The 16,949-nt window shown below is 37.2% G+C and overlaps 1 protein-coding gene across 2 annotated transcripts in view; it reads right to left on the reverse strand.

Moving 5' to 3' along the window:
* Positions 1–16,949, reverse strand: part of RBKS (ribokinase) — a 70,601-nt gene that overhangs the window by 38,503 nt on the left and 15,149 nt on the right. For both annotated transcript variants that reach the window (XM_075496228.1, XM_075496230.1), the window contains exons 2-4: positions 12,694–12,826; positions 7,170–7,233; positions 4,308–4,370 (exon numbers count right to left, since the gene is read on the reverse strand). In XM_075496228.1, the coding sequence (XP_075352343.1) occupies positions 4,308–4,370; positions 7,170–7,233; positions 12,694–12,826 (260 nt within the window). The remainder of the gene's footprint in view (positions 1–4,307; positions 4,371–7,169; positions 7,234–12,693; positions 12,827–16,949) is intronic.

Here is a 16,949-nt window from a genome sequence, read left to right on the forward strand (position 1 = left end):
CTAAGAAAGAGAAAAATATACTTACTGCATTACAGTTAATTCTAACATATCATTACTTAGACTAAAATTCTCAGTCTTGATGGGAGCATCTATATAATTCTAAGTTTTGCAGACATCAGCTAAAATACTAAGGGCCACATTCACAGTTGCTATAAGCTAGTTGCTATAAGCTAGAACAGCTAAATGAAGCTGATAAACTTGTGCAAGCTTACACCACATGGGGATTGGGTCCAATCAATACTTAAAACAGTGTGAATGCTGCATATGTAAATACTGTCCTCAGTTAGGCTTCTAAACCTGCTACTGTCACTTCTTAGAAAGATGGGTAACTCAAGCTACATTTTTTTACAGGTATCATTTTATAGATCCCACCAGATGAGAAGTGCCAGTGGAAAAATCAAAGGCAAACCAGTAAATACCACAGTGCAATAACCCTCACTTTTTAAGACAGGATGACGAGCCTAAAAGCCATCAGTAGTGCTTAGAACTCACCAAAATTTCAAACAGTGCAATTATAACAATAGCTGCAGAGCTTCTGCATAATAATTCATAGGGGAAAAAGATGATATTTGTGACCAGAAAAGAATGTTACAAGAAAAACATTTGCTGCCAAATCACACAGTTCATGAATATGAGGGCAAGTTTTGGGTGTGTCATGGTATCATAATTTCTATGCAATTACTTGGTAGGAGCATTGAATAGTCTCGTACACAAAACATTCAAGTTCATGGTGAATGTCAATACATAGAAATTCTATAAAAATTCAGGTGACATTCCTTCATAACCATGAAGATTCAAAACAAAAGATTTTTCTCTTTGGAAAGTATAACTCAAACAAGCTGGCATATGTATTCTAAGTTTGCCTTGCTTATTTAGCCTTCTCTAAATATATATTTTGAATGTTTTTATACCAGTAGTGCTTTGGTATTGAAGGTACACCCACTTACAAAATAATGCCTATTCACTGTTCATGAATGATTAATAACTTTATCATAAAGTCAGCACAATGCCTATCTCAAGTGAGGGTTATCTCGCAGTGTTCTGTGTAGGTGAGCTTTAAGTCCTAACTTGCAATAATCAAGAGCACTTTAATCCTGACCTGCCAACCTCTGTTGTCCCTCCACTGAATTTGTGCTATGAACACGGAAGTTGTCAGACTGGTTCAAACTAACTGGCCCAGTCAGGCCAGCTTAATGGCACCATCAACAGTCAGTACCAGATATGGACAAAGCTGCAATAAACCTCACAGGTAATCATGTAGAAAATTATCCACATAAGAGATTTTTTTTCTCCCTGTATGTGTATGTGAAAGTACGACACACATCATCACTTTATGGAACTCTTACCATTCAATAGCACACTGTTAGCAGAAGGTGTGCTAAGAGACAGAGCTAGTGGAAAGAAGGCAGGCTGAAAGGGGAGACAAAAGCTAGGGTTCAAAGTGGTGCAAAGCACCTCAAAGAAAACGTGTTAAGAAAAGCAGCTGCATGTACCAGCTTTTCTCCTTAAGAGAGAAAGTACAGATCCAAAGTGTACAGGGTCCTGGTAAACTGAAGCTTGTGTTTAGTCAAAACCTATCTGAAAAGGCAGTCGCATAAAAGAGAACAATTGAAAGGAACACAAGGTTCCAGCACAAGGTTCCAGAAAAAGATTTCTGCACAGATTTCTGAGACCAGCCCAGAGGGAACCTTTGCAGCATCTCTGGGCTGCATGTTTTCCAGTGCAGCACTATAAACTTCTTAAACATCTCTCCATCATTCTGCATTAAAGCAGGGATTTAACCTTTCCATCTTTTATTGAAACTACATGGTATTGTCCCAGAATATAATGCAACTTTGAGAAGATCAAATGTGCCTGATAATTTTCAAATTTTTAGTACTTTGCCAATTACAATAATGGATGAGTTATAGCTGTGCAATTCAGTAACCAGTAAAAATCTTCCCAGAAATTCAGCAGTACCAGCTAGACAGACAGATAACATCAGGGAAAGCTTATCTCAGAGCCTCCTCTGACTCTGCTCTCTACAGTTTTCTTTTCCTCTGCCTTCACTCACCCATCATAGTCTGCTCCCTCTACTTGAGTATCTCTCCTACTTCTGCCTGTGATTTTACTCAGTTAATTGGAGTCGGTATTTTTCCCAAGTATCGGTACTTGTAAAGAATTGGTAAGATGCAGTGCAGGTTAGGTGTGTGAAAATACAGCAATTAAAACCTGGTGATTGAAAGAGATGATACCTATGTTTTTCATTTGTCCCTTGTCGTCTTAACACAAAACACCATCACCACCCCCAACTTCAAATGCTTCTCTTTTAGGTATAATTTGAACTAGCAGAAACTGCTTTACATCAGTGCATTGAATGCTGTGGTGTTTCAGCTATGCCAGCACAACTACTGCGGTAAAACAAGCATGTGTAGACAAGCCCTTTGAAAAGTGCTGTAAAACCTGTTTAGGTCAAATCAGCCAGGTTTCTACAGGAAAAAAAAATAGTGTCTCTTGCAACAGCAAAGCACATAAGTACTGCTATTTTATTGCAATTTACTCAATTCAGGCACCAGATGGTTTTAGAGAGAAGTAACAACCAGAACCATTACCAATTCTGTGCATCTGTTTGCTTTATAGCGTAGTTCTGACCAGGTTTGCTCTTCTACTAGATTTTAAATGAAATCTGAGGCCAGTGGTAACTTAATTTAGGATTTTTTAGTTTCTGAAAGAAACAAACTGCATGACATTATGCACTATTAATCTCACTATGTGAATCACAAGACTACCAGAGACCCTTCACACTGACACTAACACTGTGAACTTCATGGCACTGTACAATCAATTTCCCTTTCCTGGTGCTTATAAAGGTTTTAGATCCACAAGATGGTTGTGTTCCTTATCCTTCAGAAAAATTCATGGTGTTGTAATTTTAACAGGTCATCCTCTGTTCATTCAAGTTTAGACCATGTTTATTTTAGTCAGCCATGCATATGAATTGGGAAGTAATAAGACTGCTTCTCGTTCAACTATTCTGTGCAGGAAACCTTGTGCAAAACATGGTTACATGTACAAAACAGTGAGGCCTGGGACTGCACTACTGGATTCTCACTGTCTCTCCCATTTACAATGGCCAGAGTAGTGACTGTACATGGCATAAGAAAGAAGTTCTTAAGAGATGCTGTGCTAATTTACCTGCTGACCCAAACCAAGAGGAGGAGGTGGAAATAAGAGGCAGGTATCCAGTTTATTCAATGTATTAGAGCTACCTTATTTCTGAATTAGAGCTGTCATGCAAGGTTTTGATTAGTCTTACTTAAGAGAAAATTAAACTCGCATCTCCAACTAATTTGCCTAATTTTCCTGAATGTTCCTGTGTAGACTTGCCTTTAGTCACAGTTCCTTCCCAGTTTTGCTCCTGGAGTGAACAGTCATGTTTCCTTTCCCATTTTGAGCTGTAGCCCAATGTACTACCATCAGGTTACACAGGAGCTTGTTAAGTTGATGTGTCAGCTAAGCTGTGGTAACTGTGCAAATGAAGGCTCTTAGCTGCACCAAAAGTGAACTAATCACACTTAATTTGTTATGTTTGCATAAACATTATCGGTCCTGAGCTCTAAATTTTGATCCAGACACATGTACTTCTCCTAAGAGGTCTCAATAGCACTACTTGCTTGAGGAAAAGATAAACAGAAAGTTTTCACAGGATAATTTAGCAATCTTGAAGAAGAATGTGAAAACAAGCCAAATATTCTTTTCTTCTTCCCCTGCAATATGAGAGCAAAGGCACAGGCTAAGGAAAATTAACACAGAAAAAACCAAGTATGCCATTTCACTGTGTATTCATCACTGCAGATGCAACTTGGGATCAAGAACTGTGGTAATATTACAAGATCAACATAAATATTTCTACTTATATTACAGACAATTCCTTTTCCTGATTCAGGGCATAATGACTCACTCAGTGTGCTGAGGAGGCAAACCCTTTCCTCATCATAAAAGTGCTAGGTAAGTTGTGGTGGAAAAGGAGAGCTTTAACCTTCTGCTACACTGTGTGTTCTGGCCAATGTAAAACTAGACAGATCAGCTGGCTGATTGAATTATGGCTATCACACTGCTAATCTAAGCATCTGATTCTGCTGCTTTTAGGCACTTGATCCTACAACATTGCCTGTAATAAACAGAAGTGCAACGAAGTGTGAATAAGATCATGAAAAAAATGAAAGATGTAGAAAAAATAATTCCACAATTAACAGTGACAAGGCAAAGGTTTCTTTTATGGCTGTAGAGGCAGAACAAAGAGGACAATTCAGAGTAGAAATATGTACCTTCACTGTTGACAATTATTGAAGCAGTTCCAGTAGCAGCATCTGTAGTCTGACCTACAAATGCTAAGAAAGGGAAAAGTTACAGCATGCATTAGTTCAATACATTACTTTCAACCAATAGCATGTGATGCAGTTTAATTGAATTAAATCTAAAATGAACCCATAACCTCCAGCAATTTAAAAATGCTAATTACTCTTTCATGTGCAACAATGCCAGAGAAGCTAACAACAACAAAAAGTGTTAATTTACACCCACAAAACAGAAATGCGAGTCCAACGTTCTTTAATTTGGCTACATCTCTGCTTTAGAGAAAGCATGTTATTTATAAAGCCTTCTCAGGCACTCTACTCCTACATGGAAGTATTTCTTTTATCCAATGAAACAATAGAGTCAAGGCTGGAGAAAACTAAAATATTAAAACAACACAGCATTTAATTCTCTGTATATTTGCATTTCAGCAGTAATATTAACATGGCCTATGAAGGCAGTGGTGAGGCTATATGTTTCCTCTTTGGATTATTATTCAGATAAATTAACTAGAAGTGAGGCTGGCAGCACTGTCTATTATAAAGATCATTCCGTATTTACTACTATAAGAACCTGTTTTCAGCTGTCAGCAAATTTGGCAAATATTAACCAGTGGTCTGAAACCTTCTATGACAGGTGGGTTTTTTTAGGTAGAACTGTAGTAGAAAACTGTCCAAAAAGTTGAGGTTTTTTTTTTTCCCCAAGAATTGTATTTGAGAAAAATCTACTATTTTATTTGAGACAAAATCTGGTGACCTCTTGTTTAAGAAGCTCTGGTGTTCTAACATTTTAGAACATGGACTTGATTTCGGGCAAAGGTTGGCTTCTTTCTCAAGAAGTGCCTTTTGCTACCAATTTAAAAATCTGCTCAGATTTGAACAAGGCTGAAAAAAACACATTTCATGCTCATTCAGTTTTGCTAAAGTATTGCAGGTACTTGCCCTGGAAGTATCCTTGTCTAACTCATTTACAAGGGTCAGAGCAGAACTGTCCTTGCAATTATAGCTTCTTTTCACTATGAGCTAGGACTGCATACTGGAATTGAAAGCAGAGAACTTGTGTCTTCTGTGCTCTCCATGCTCTTCCTGCAGAAAATAAGCAGCATGAGCAGCAAGCTGCCCAGTTCAAATGTGGGAGAGGGAGTAACACATCGGTAAAGGTCTAAATGGTCTGAACAGCTGATAGGTTGTGGAAGACAGGAAGTCTGGGAAAGGGGAAAATTACAAAACAGATCAGAGTTGGAAAGAAAACGGATATGGTGATATGTTAGGAAACAGAAGAGCAACGTAAACAAAGAAGACATACGACAAGGATCCAGGACATGACAGTTGACAGAACTGGCATTACGGCAAGGATTTTCATCCAGTACCCAGTATCCTTATGTATAACAACAAGGATAGGCTAGACAAGGATTAAACTGAGATAAAAGCCAGGGACTGAAATAAGATGGTCCTAAGCAAAAAGGTCTGTGCACACTGAATCATCCTTGCCTCCAAATCTTGGAATGCAAGTTGAGATCCCAGACCAGCCTCACCAGCAGTACATCCTGTCTTCCTCCAGGGCTGATCAATGTAGGGGGTGACAATCTAACACCATTCTCAGATATTTTTAACTCAATCAGCAGAAATTGGTACCTTGGACTTAAATGTTCCAACCCTCCAATTGATTGGTCTAGGTATCAATGAAGTGCAATATGATGGAATTTCTGAAATTTTTTTCCTACATGCTTCTTTTGCTGCTATAAAGACTATTTCAAAATTTATGTTAAGATTGCAAGAGCAATAATTTAAATCAGAAAACATGAGATTTAAGGTTCCGTGTGGAATATACATTTTCATTAAGTGCTATGCATTATAATAGCTTTATTTACATGATCAAAGACTTTATTCATGAAGTAGGAATGCTTTAGAGAGATTTAGTACTGTACACTAACAGACACTGTTTTTATGGTATCCTTGCCTGGTTTCTTGCGTAAGTTGGAAGATATGCAATGAATAAACCTGTATATACATTTGTGAAATATTTTGATGCTGTACTGATAAGCATAATAAAAAAGCCCACAAAATACTGATACTTCTGCCTTTAAAGCAGGATTTGAATAATACAGTAAATGAAGCTTGTGACTGCACATTAAACAGAAAAGATAAACAGAATATTGAATTGCCACTTAGTGATTGCATTTGTCCATCCTTGTCCACCCTGAAGGAGAAAAGAGTCATGTGGACAAAAATGTGATCATGTAGTAAAGCAGCACACAATAATACATTTAAACAAGAGAGAGAATTAGGGTTACAAAGGTGCAAATATAATATAATATTGTGAATGCTTAATTTTCCCTTTTCCTGAAAGCCTTTTAGCATTGATTTTTGTGTATATGTGTGTTAACAAACATCGGCTGCAGTCTCTAAAATGACCGCACGTGTCATTTCACAAAGCAGAAGCAAAATGTACTGAGCTGACAAATGCATTTGCACTCTATCCCTCCCCTCCCAACGTGAAGTTGAGAATGAATAATCAGACTGGATTTTTTAATTTCTCACCAGACATTACCATCATTAATGCCGGCCTAAACAATTGCATAACAGCAAGTTATCTTCAGGTGACTTGTGCTGATGTAATCACCTGAGATTTAGAGGTAAAAACATTACATCTTATTTTTAGTGGTACAGCTGATTTCCGAAGTCCCCATATTCTCACCCATATTCACTCATTCCTGCCAGTTCTGTCAAAACAATTATTCACAGTTTGTAATGGTAAAACATATCCAATAGGGCAATAAAATAAGAAATCCTCCACTACCAATTTTTAAAGGTTTCTTTAAAGTAAAATTTTACCTGTAGAAATACCATTCTTCTTCAAATTTTCAACATAATCATTGCCAAAGGAATCCTTCCCAACCTATAGAAAAGATAAAAGGATAGGTTTTCTCTACAGAAAGGTGAGAGGATAGATAGATCATCTTTAGACAACAGAATGGTCTAATGTAATTCGAATTCAACACTTTCTGTTTTGCAGCACTTTGCCTTATTAATAAACAAATAATAAACTAATAAATAATAGTAAAAATATATTAATAGTATTAATTAACAATAGGAATAGTGTTCTGCACTTTTCCCTCCTCTATTACAAAACTCCCCCGTACACGGATGTCGCTATATTCAAGTTTCATTCTCTTACAACCACTGTGTTCCCTTGACACTGACGCTTTCTGGGGATTGTAAAATCTGGAAGTGTACTGAATCTTGTACTCCTGCACCATTATTCAGCTTCAAATCAAAAGCATTTATAGTGACTCTGGTGTCCTTAATTGCAGTTTGTATGTTGAATTTTCTACCTCAAGTTTCCTCGGTGGAGAAATATCAAACTGTGGTTATGGTCTAGAAAGTGACAATAAACATGGCATTGCTGATTTCTATAATTCTCAGTACTAAATGTACTGTTTACAAATTCAAAATTTTTTGTTTGTTTTATCCAGCAACAGCAGACCAAGCTGAGTTATGGAGTCAAGCTATGCTCTATTGTTTTTCTAACAGCAAGTTAAAGAGCTTGTAATTTCAGGTCCACTAATCCTTTTAGCTGGACAGAATTCTGCTTGCTGTTTATTCAGACTAATAAACATTTCTTTTTGTTACATCACACAAGCTGAACAAAGGAGATGAGATATATGGAGAAAAAAATGGTATAACTTGCTTAATGTCAAAATAGCATTTAAAATATATTTATAAAGCCAACATAGCTTTTGATTCACCAGTTTTAGCCTATGTCTTCAGCATGCATAGTGTACGTTCCTACTTCCAAGAGCAAGCGTTTATCTGGGTGGTATCAAAGACTGACCAATGCTACAGCAAGTATTTTTGCAAGAGAAAAAAAGCCATCGTTCAGATTAGAAGCCAAATCAAGATTCTGGTCACAGTCTAGACAATGAAGGAATTACATGAGAAGCCCTAACTAATGATCCATCTTCTCATAAAACAGCACTAAATAGCTAACGCTGTATTTGAGTTACTGGAAGCATAAAGCAGCTGCCTCTATTGCCTGATGTTAGAAATTGGTCTATTTATGAGCTCAGTCCTTTAGAAAGCTCAGAGAAGGCCCAAGTGCTAGCTAGTGACTGCAATATTCAAACACTACAATTCAGAATTCTAAAATCTACAGTGTCATGGATGGATGAGCCTTCCCCCCACATATTCTATTGCACAACCATGTTTTGAAACATACTTTAATTTCCTACAACCTCTATAAGGGATTTTTCTAAAGCCTTATTAGGGATGGTCCCAGTCTTTTACCAGAGGAGGACAGCAATTTAGGTCAAAACAGCCTAACCAGACAGAACATTCCTCTGGAATGTTCTACATGTTGGTTTTTTTTCCATGTAGGAAAACATTTACTTTGGTCACCGTGTTATTCATTGTTTGCATATTAGAATATTTCTGTATCTCTGACTACTCCCAGTTTGCCAGACAGGGAGGGTTGTCAGAAGCTGCATCTTCCGACTGCTTTAGGCTGGATGACTGCAGCCATCTGCAATTTAAACCTGAGTTGTGCTCACCTCTGCAGCCTAACAGTGTACTACTGGAATGCATTCTGCCTGATGGTATCACCTTCTCCCTCCCTCGCTGCTACAAAGCTTCTACAACAAATCTCAGGATTTGCTCAGTTATTTCAGCAACAAAATATTTCATAACCATTTTCCAAAAGCTCAACTGAAACTTCCTTCCTTCAGCTCTGGGTCCTACATAACTGACAGACAGGCATCCCTTATTGTTCAACTGTCATAACAACTGAGATCAGCCGTGGTACTTGTGCTCACAGCGAGACATCTCAGTGCTGGAGGGAAGCTCTTGGAGGGGTCTCCGTGGAGGTCCTTTTCCTCTGGAAACTTTTTTCCATGTTAGTTCATCAGCATCCAACCCAGTTAATCCTAGTGTGTTTGAAGGGCTTATCTTTCCATTCAGGCTTTACCCCCAAGGAAGACAGAGTATTGGGCATCGGACTCATTTTAGATTAAAGGCATATTTACTGACCATGTCAAATTATATAACATTGTTTTAAATATTTTCTGCTTTTGCACAGACCCTGCTAGATGGACTATTGGGTAAACAGAAAGATAAATGTCTTAAAAATAAGACCATAGAACATTGTATGTGCTGAAATAGCATTTCTTCTTTCTTGAGTTCTTAACAATAGCCATTTGTACAAGCATTATGGTCACATAGTTTGCATATTAGAATGAGTGGGATTATACCAGTATTTTTCAATCTGGGTTTTCCCTGCTTACTATCATGTTTTCCATGTGGAGCTAGGGGATCTGGCTGGCATCGTAGCAGCTAAAATTCTAGCAGCTTAGAGAATCAAGCTCATGTGTACCTGAAAATTAATTACAACAAAACCATGTACCTCTTGACAATTGTTTGTTTAATCTATTCTATATGCTCTTTTTTTGGAGAGTGTTTACTTTTTTTCTTCATTATGGAATTAAACAGGTACTAAAGACAAGTATAAGACAGTAATACAGAAGGAAAAAACAATTTAAGATATCCATCATATTCTGGGCTGTATCTGAGATATAGCTATGTTCTTACAATGAAGTGACAATTCAGGCTTACAGCAGTTTAACTTAAATTTGGCTTATAGATCATCTAAAGAGAGAAGACTACGTAGCATGGTAATATAGCACTTCCTATTTCTAAGTAGGAATCAAATGCAGCTGGGGCTTAAGTTCTTAAATAAGAATTCTTAAATAAGAATTCTTAAATTCTAAATTCTTAAATAAGAATTTAATATATGCAATATCAGGCTAATGACATCAATGTCCAGTGAGGATCATTCCAAATTGTTTGTCAGAAGTAAACCAGGACTTTTTTCAGCACATACAATGCCTTTCAGATCAACATCCCTCCATCATCTCAATCTAGGATTTTTAACAGATTTTTTTGGTAATGGCCACTACAAAAAAAAAAAAAAAAAAGAATCATTTGAGGAGTTTGGAATCTCTCAAAACCACTGTGCATATTTCAGTACTGCAACAGGGTTCTTGTATGAACATGAGCAACGAGCAATTAATTTATTTGCTTAGACCCTTTAGATCCCTGACAGTAATCCTTTACATTTCTCTGAGCAACTATCTTTCTTGTCTTTTTGAAGTGGCAACTATTCCATCAATACATTGTTTTACTGTACTGAGCAAATTGAGGAGGGGAGTTTAAGACTGATACTGTGATACATACTGATAACCCAGAGTAACAGTGGCCACATGCAGAGACATCCAGGCAGAAAGTAGAACACTGTTTGCATTTCCACTACTCAAACTCAGTACTTGGGTTTTACATTAAAATCCACAGCATTCTGTGGCATCTCTGGTCATAACTGTAAGTCATTCTAAAACTCCCTCTCTCAAACCCTCACCAGATAGTCACTGGCTCTCTTTTGTGTTTTAGAGCTCTGAGGTATGAAGAATGCCTTGTCACTTGATCTGAAATGTCTACCTCTACTCTTGTTGAGGACATCCTCTGTCTAAATTATAGTCCTTGTAAGAGGATGCCACACTCCAGCAGAATGTCCCTCTAGTATTAATACTGATTCCATTCCTTGAACTTCAGATTGTAGAAGCAATTGTTGCACCTGTACTGGATAAAAAATGTTGGGAATTATGACCAAAACATAAGCATGTACTGAGCACTGAGTGTGTGTGTGAGGGGCAACCTGGCTTTAAGAACCACTGAATACTTAAGATGACTTGTTAAAGTAAAAATAATTGAATTGTAATGGTTCGTTATTGCCTGACTCTTCTTAAGTTTATTCAGCAAGAAACTTTATACTACATCCCATTGACCTATGCAGATATGACTGTACTGCTATGAGATGAGACTATTTTGTGAGGCTATAAAGTGCATCTTTAATTTAAAAAGTAAATATTAACGTTAAAAATTTAAAAAATACAAAATGCTAACATTTATAGATACTAGAGTCATTCTCTGCTGTTTCTTTTCTCTAATAAATATACATCAGAAAGAAAGAAAGAAGACTAGGTTTTACTGAAATAACATAAATATGATTGTGGAAAGTAATTAGAAATTATAGGAACTGCTAGATTTTATTAGGAATGCAAATGTTTCCAGAAACATGTATGCACTGAGCAAAGGCTAGACCATTAAAAAATAAAACAAAATTCACACTTTCAGTGGAAAAAAAACCCTTTAACATTTAGCAGGAAATGTTAGCAGGGAATTCATTGCCAGTTCATCTTGTACTTGAATCTGATCGTTCTTGAATGCAAAGATGATCAAATATACACAATATTACAGAAGCACAAACATTGCCAATATAAAAAAAAAAAAAACCTGCACTGTAGAACATCTAGTGATAATGATCCGCAGAAATGCTTGCAGGTGTAATTTAGATTTATAGCTAGCATTCTTTAGCCTAAATATTGGATTGGAAAACCAGTGAGAAAGGCTTCCTTGAGATGTCTCCAGTACTTCTCAAAAAATCCCTGACAGACAATGATCCAACAAATCTAGCATCCTCCCCAGCTATGGCAATAACAAAGTATGTCCAGTCAAGTTCAAGTTTCATCTACAGCTCACAGAGGGTAGACAATAAGGTTACAGAGAGAGAAAATTTGATCTTAACCTTAGTAATGATCACTCAAAACTTATAATATTTAACGACAAAAATCAAAGAAAAGCATTGTAAGAATATAGCATCTGCCAAGCTGAATCAGCTTGATGGTCTGTGAGCCAGTCTTTAGAACTGCTGTATATCAGATGTTTCAGAAAAGTAGGCAAAAAAATCCCAAAGCAGGCAAAGGTTCTAGAATTTGGACGTGAACATCTCATCCTAATCTCGAGAAGTGAGATAATGATTTAACCCTTGAAGCACAAAGCTGTACATTCCTTCTAAAATTTGTTACTGGCTTGTCAGTGTCTGATACTTAATCACCTACAAAGTAAATTTCAGATTATCTATAGTGCCTAGCACTTGAATGTCATCAATGAAGCCCTGATCATTGCAACAGTGGGGAACATAAAGAGGAGGGGCTAATCAAGATTACTTGAATTTTGAACATCTCAAATTCTCTCCAATTCTCTTTTCCACGGTACATCAATCTGTTTTGCAATCCTTCTTTATACGCAATTTCTGCCAGATCACTAGCCAACTAGTCTTTGGTTCTGGCAGTGTTCTTAAAACAGCCTCCTCCATGCTCAAATTTATAGCTGAAACAACAAAAAGAAAAGGGAATTAGAGAGGGATTAAAAAAAAAAAACCAAAATACTTTTCTTTAAGTAACCTAGAGGTTTACTGGAATTTGCATGAACTTTTAGTTCAGCTGTCACCCAAGAGCAAGTCAGTGCTTACCTTGCAGATCAGCGAGGTCTTGGCCCCAAGTCGAGCAGACTGGACACACTGGTTGGCTCCTTTCCCACCAAAACCAATGAAAAACTTATGTCCAAGGATAGTTTCTCCAGCTCTTGGCAATCGCGTAGTAAGGCTATTCCAATTTAAAGCAGTATTTACATATATTAGTGACTGAAAATAAGAAGCATCTTCAAAATAAGAGTTACATTCTTATAATCCTAAATGGTCCAACAGCCAGCCAGTAAGACTGAGAAAGATTCGAAAGATCTTTTAGTTCTCTACTCTACATCCCACCAGTTTAAGTTTATTCCTTATATGCCACCCAGTCAAGCTTCTTATTTATTACTCAAGAGAAGGATTGCATTTCTTTTGTTCATGTTTCATGTTTCTACAGGAAAAGAAGCACTTGATCCCTGACTGGGATTCCCCAGTGCTAACTCAATACAGATAAATAATAAATCTATAGGTCTCACTGCTCATGTTGTTTTACTGTAACATTCAGCTCAAGTTTACATATTGTTCGTTTCATTTCATTACATCTAATTATACCTTCTTGAACCACCCTAAGTAATTTTTCACTTTGTTGGTGTTCACACCCCTCAAAATTGTAGATCGTTATCAAAACCTTCCTCCACTCTGCTGTCACTCAGGTGCACTGTACCTATTTAACTTTTTTCTTTTTCTTTAAGAAAAACTTAAAGTTTTTCTCTTACAAATCAAGCTTTACAACTTCTCAGCATTTTATTTTTTCTTGAATGCACTCCAATTACATCTACCTCTTTCTGGGAATGGGTGCCCAGAACCAGATGCACTAATACAAGCGGAGAACCACCAGGAGTGTATTCTGGTTTAATTTCCATTTTGGAAAAAACAAAACAAAACTGTAATTTTGTTAACTCTACCAGATGTTTTGCTACCTCCAGCAAAAGTTGAAAGGAAGAAAAGACACCACCAAGACTATGTGGAAGAATTTCTCTGCATGCAAAAGGCTAGCTTACTTTTGCCACTTCTATTAAAATACATAACTCAAAGCTGTGTTTACAACACTCAGATTACCAATATTTCTGTCTCCTCGAGCCATACATTCCAGGCACAAGGTTTAAAAATGGAATTCGTTCTATCTTGTAAGCTACAAATAAGTTCACAACACGTGTGGAGGGAAGGCCTCCTACGATGTACTAGCAACCCATTCAGTCAATGACAGTCAGCTCAGACAGGTTTCCAAAAGTCTGCAGGAAAGAAAGGGAGAGTGGGGAAGGGGAGCCTGAAAGAATGCAGAGGAATCTGCCATAATGAGGAAGAGATTAACTTCAGCTCTGTTTGTCAATTTGTAACATTATTTTACCAATAAATCTTCCAACAGCTTCAAAACTGCCAGCCCTCCAATTCAGAAAAAAAGGTGACATGCTTCTGCACTAGCAAATCACTACAGAGTGCTTTTGAAAAGGATGTGAAGAATACGTGTATATTACTTTCTGAGTTTCTGCTGCAACTTCTGGGGCATATTAGTGTTTGCAAAATCTTATGGACTTAATGACAGAGCACAGCCTGATTTACTGAAAATGCTCAGCAAAAAGCAAGTATTTTTTTCCTACTATTTTTCAATTCCAGCATCCACCAGTCCAAAGCTTTAGGATCACTAGGAAATCAAGAAAACCTAAAATTAAACCAGCGAAGCCAAACAAGTCCTGAACTGCCACAAATTAAGATTTTTGCTTTGAAGGAGTTTTTACGGGTCTGTGCTTCATTGGCAGTTACAGTTTCCAGAGAGATGCAGGTAGGGGTGCAGACTCTAAGTAGGGATGCTCGCTCATAGAGCACCCCAGATTTTAGTGTGAGGGTATGGTACCAGCCAGCAGGTTTATTTTGTGTGGGTGACAACAGAGAAACCCCATAAGGCCCACATGTACAGCTAATGGCACTGATTTTGTTTCCAGAGAGGCAGAGCCAGGAATGTTCTGCTGGGAAATGTTTAAACCATTTTAAATAAAAATATAACAGCTTTTTAAAGTATACTTATAGGTACCTTATATATATATGGAAAGAGTTGCTAAGTTAAAACTGTTTGCCCACAGCAGCATCTGGCAGGTTGTTTACAACAATGAGTAACTGTAAGGTTTCAGGGAACAAGGTGTAATGAGTGTAGATAAATAATGTTTATTAATGGTAACATCTATAATTCATCGCTATTTTCACCATCGGAAGCCAAAGTAGTGATGGTTGTGGACCAGAGAATGAAGGCCACAAAACTCAGCTGAGGGAGCTCCTATTCAGCCAGTGCCAGGGTACTGCACACACGCTTCTAAAACTATGTGCCATTCAGTAAAGAATAGCTGTTTCACCCAGCCTTGGTAAGAAATAGTAATAGCAGCTCTCGTATAATTCCTTTCATCCACAGATCTCACTACACTTTAAAAAGCAGAACAACATCGTTATTCCTGTTTTGTGGGTGTGAAACTTAGGCAAGTCATTTTGCCTTTTTGTGCCTCGGGTCAGCCAAGAAGCCAGTGGCAAAACCAAAAATAGAGGTCAGCTCAATCCACTAGCTCACACTGTCTTCTGATTTAAATTGTGCAGTATGAAAATGGTATCAAGTCTCAATTAATTTTCCTTCCTCAGGGTGTTTTTCAGAGATTATAGCTTATTTTAAATAGATTTTTTTTCCACAAAAAGCTAGTATATTTTTAGACAAAGATTAACAATTGCGACATCCCAGCAGACATCTGCTAATAGCGCTGCTCTGAGTTCAAATGCATTTTCAAGAAGTACGTTCAACCATACATATTCTTGTTTTAATAGTGACCAGACCATGACTTGATTCTTCTCTCAGTTATGTTGGCATCAACATGCAACTCCAATGGAAGCATCATAATTGCACTGGTGAAAAAACAGGCTTGGTGAGATGAGAATCTGGGCCTCAATGTTTCAAGCAGCATGGCATAACAACTGGCTGTGGGAATCAAACAGCTTGTTGAAGATGGGGAGATGACCTTTTTTATTGTTTTGATGGAAAGGTACAAGGCAAAGAGCAAAGGATCAAGTTGGAACAGTGATTTATAACTAGCCAATTTTAAAAATAGGCTAATAGACCAGGCAAGAACATGCAGCAAGTTCCTGTAGCTCACTGTAAACAAAACCCCCACCCTATTACATTTCAGGCATGATCGCCAATCCTTTCAGACCAATTCTCCACTCCAGAAGCCTATTTTTATTTTCCATATTAAACAAATTCAGAGTACTGATCTATATATAAGCCTGGAGGTTTCACTTCCACTGAAACAGGTATTCAAGAATTTTTTTTTGCTAATATAATGCTATTCTCTTGTCATTTAATTCTGCAACTGTACTAACTTTTGATTCACATCAGACAATTTTAATGAGCATTTCAGGCTTCTGTTATGAGCAGGCAATGATGAGTAATCTGTATGATTAAGGAACCCTATAAATTCTTGGCTTATTGATGGTGCCACAAAGAATACTCAAAATAGCCTAAAAGTGATGAAACAGCTAATGTTACTCCAAAACTAGGCTAAATAAGTTAATTAGAAAAACTGTCACACGAGCTTTCAGAATTGTTACATAAAATGTTTTGTAAAGCCATTTACAACTTTGACATAATTTGAAAACACTGACCTGAAAAACCGAATTTAAGTTGCTATCCAACAGACTACTCTTTGCTTATGTGACAAATTCTGCTTGGCTTCAAGAGGATAAATGGTACAAAGGGTATTGAGCTCTCATGTCTTATTAAAAACAAGAAACTAAACTTGAAAACCCCCAATGCTTATTAGATGGGAAATAAAATTACTATATAATGTTTTGCAAATTGTGCACCATACTACTCAATCATATTTATAGAGGAAAGTTCAGACTGAAGCATCCTGACATACTTTGGACATTACAAATAAAGGAATACAATCACTCAGAATGTTAACTGAGTTTTTACAAAACAATATTTAAATGTAAAGCGTACAGCAATGCTGCCCACGTTTGTTCATGGGAAATGAAGAATCTTACATCCACTTATGTTTCAGAGGTTTAGGATGAATAAAAGTACACGCATAAGAATTTCACCATTGCAGTAACTTCAACCCTCTCTTCCAGTAAGTGTGTGCCACAAGTTCCCTTACAGGCTAGAGTTGATTAGCATTTGTATTTTTAGACAGACATCCCTTCGGAAGGATGGCATTAGAAACAGAACAGAACCCTTTACCACTGTGTTGAAGCACTGAATCAGAGGTGAAAGCACAACTTAC

This window comes from Mycteria americana, chromosome 3 (genome assembly GCF_035582795.1).
Source record: "Mycteria americana isolate JAX WOST 10 ecotype Jacksonville Zoo and Gardens chromosome 3, USCA_MyAme_1.0, whole genome shotgun sequence".
In the NCBI taxonomy this organism is placed as follows: Eukaryota; Metazoa; Chordata; class Aves; order Ciconiiformes; family Ciconiidae; genus Mycteria; species Mycteria americana.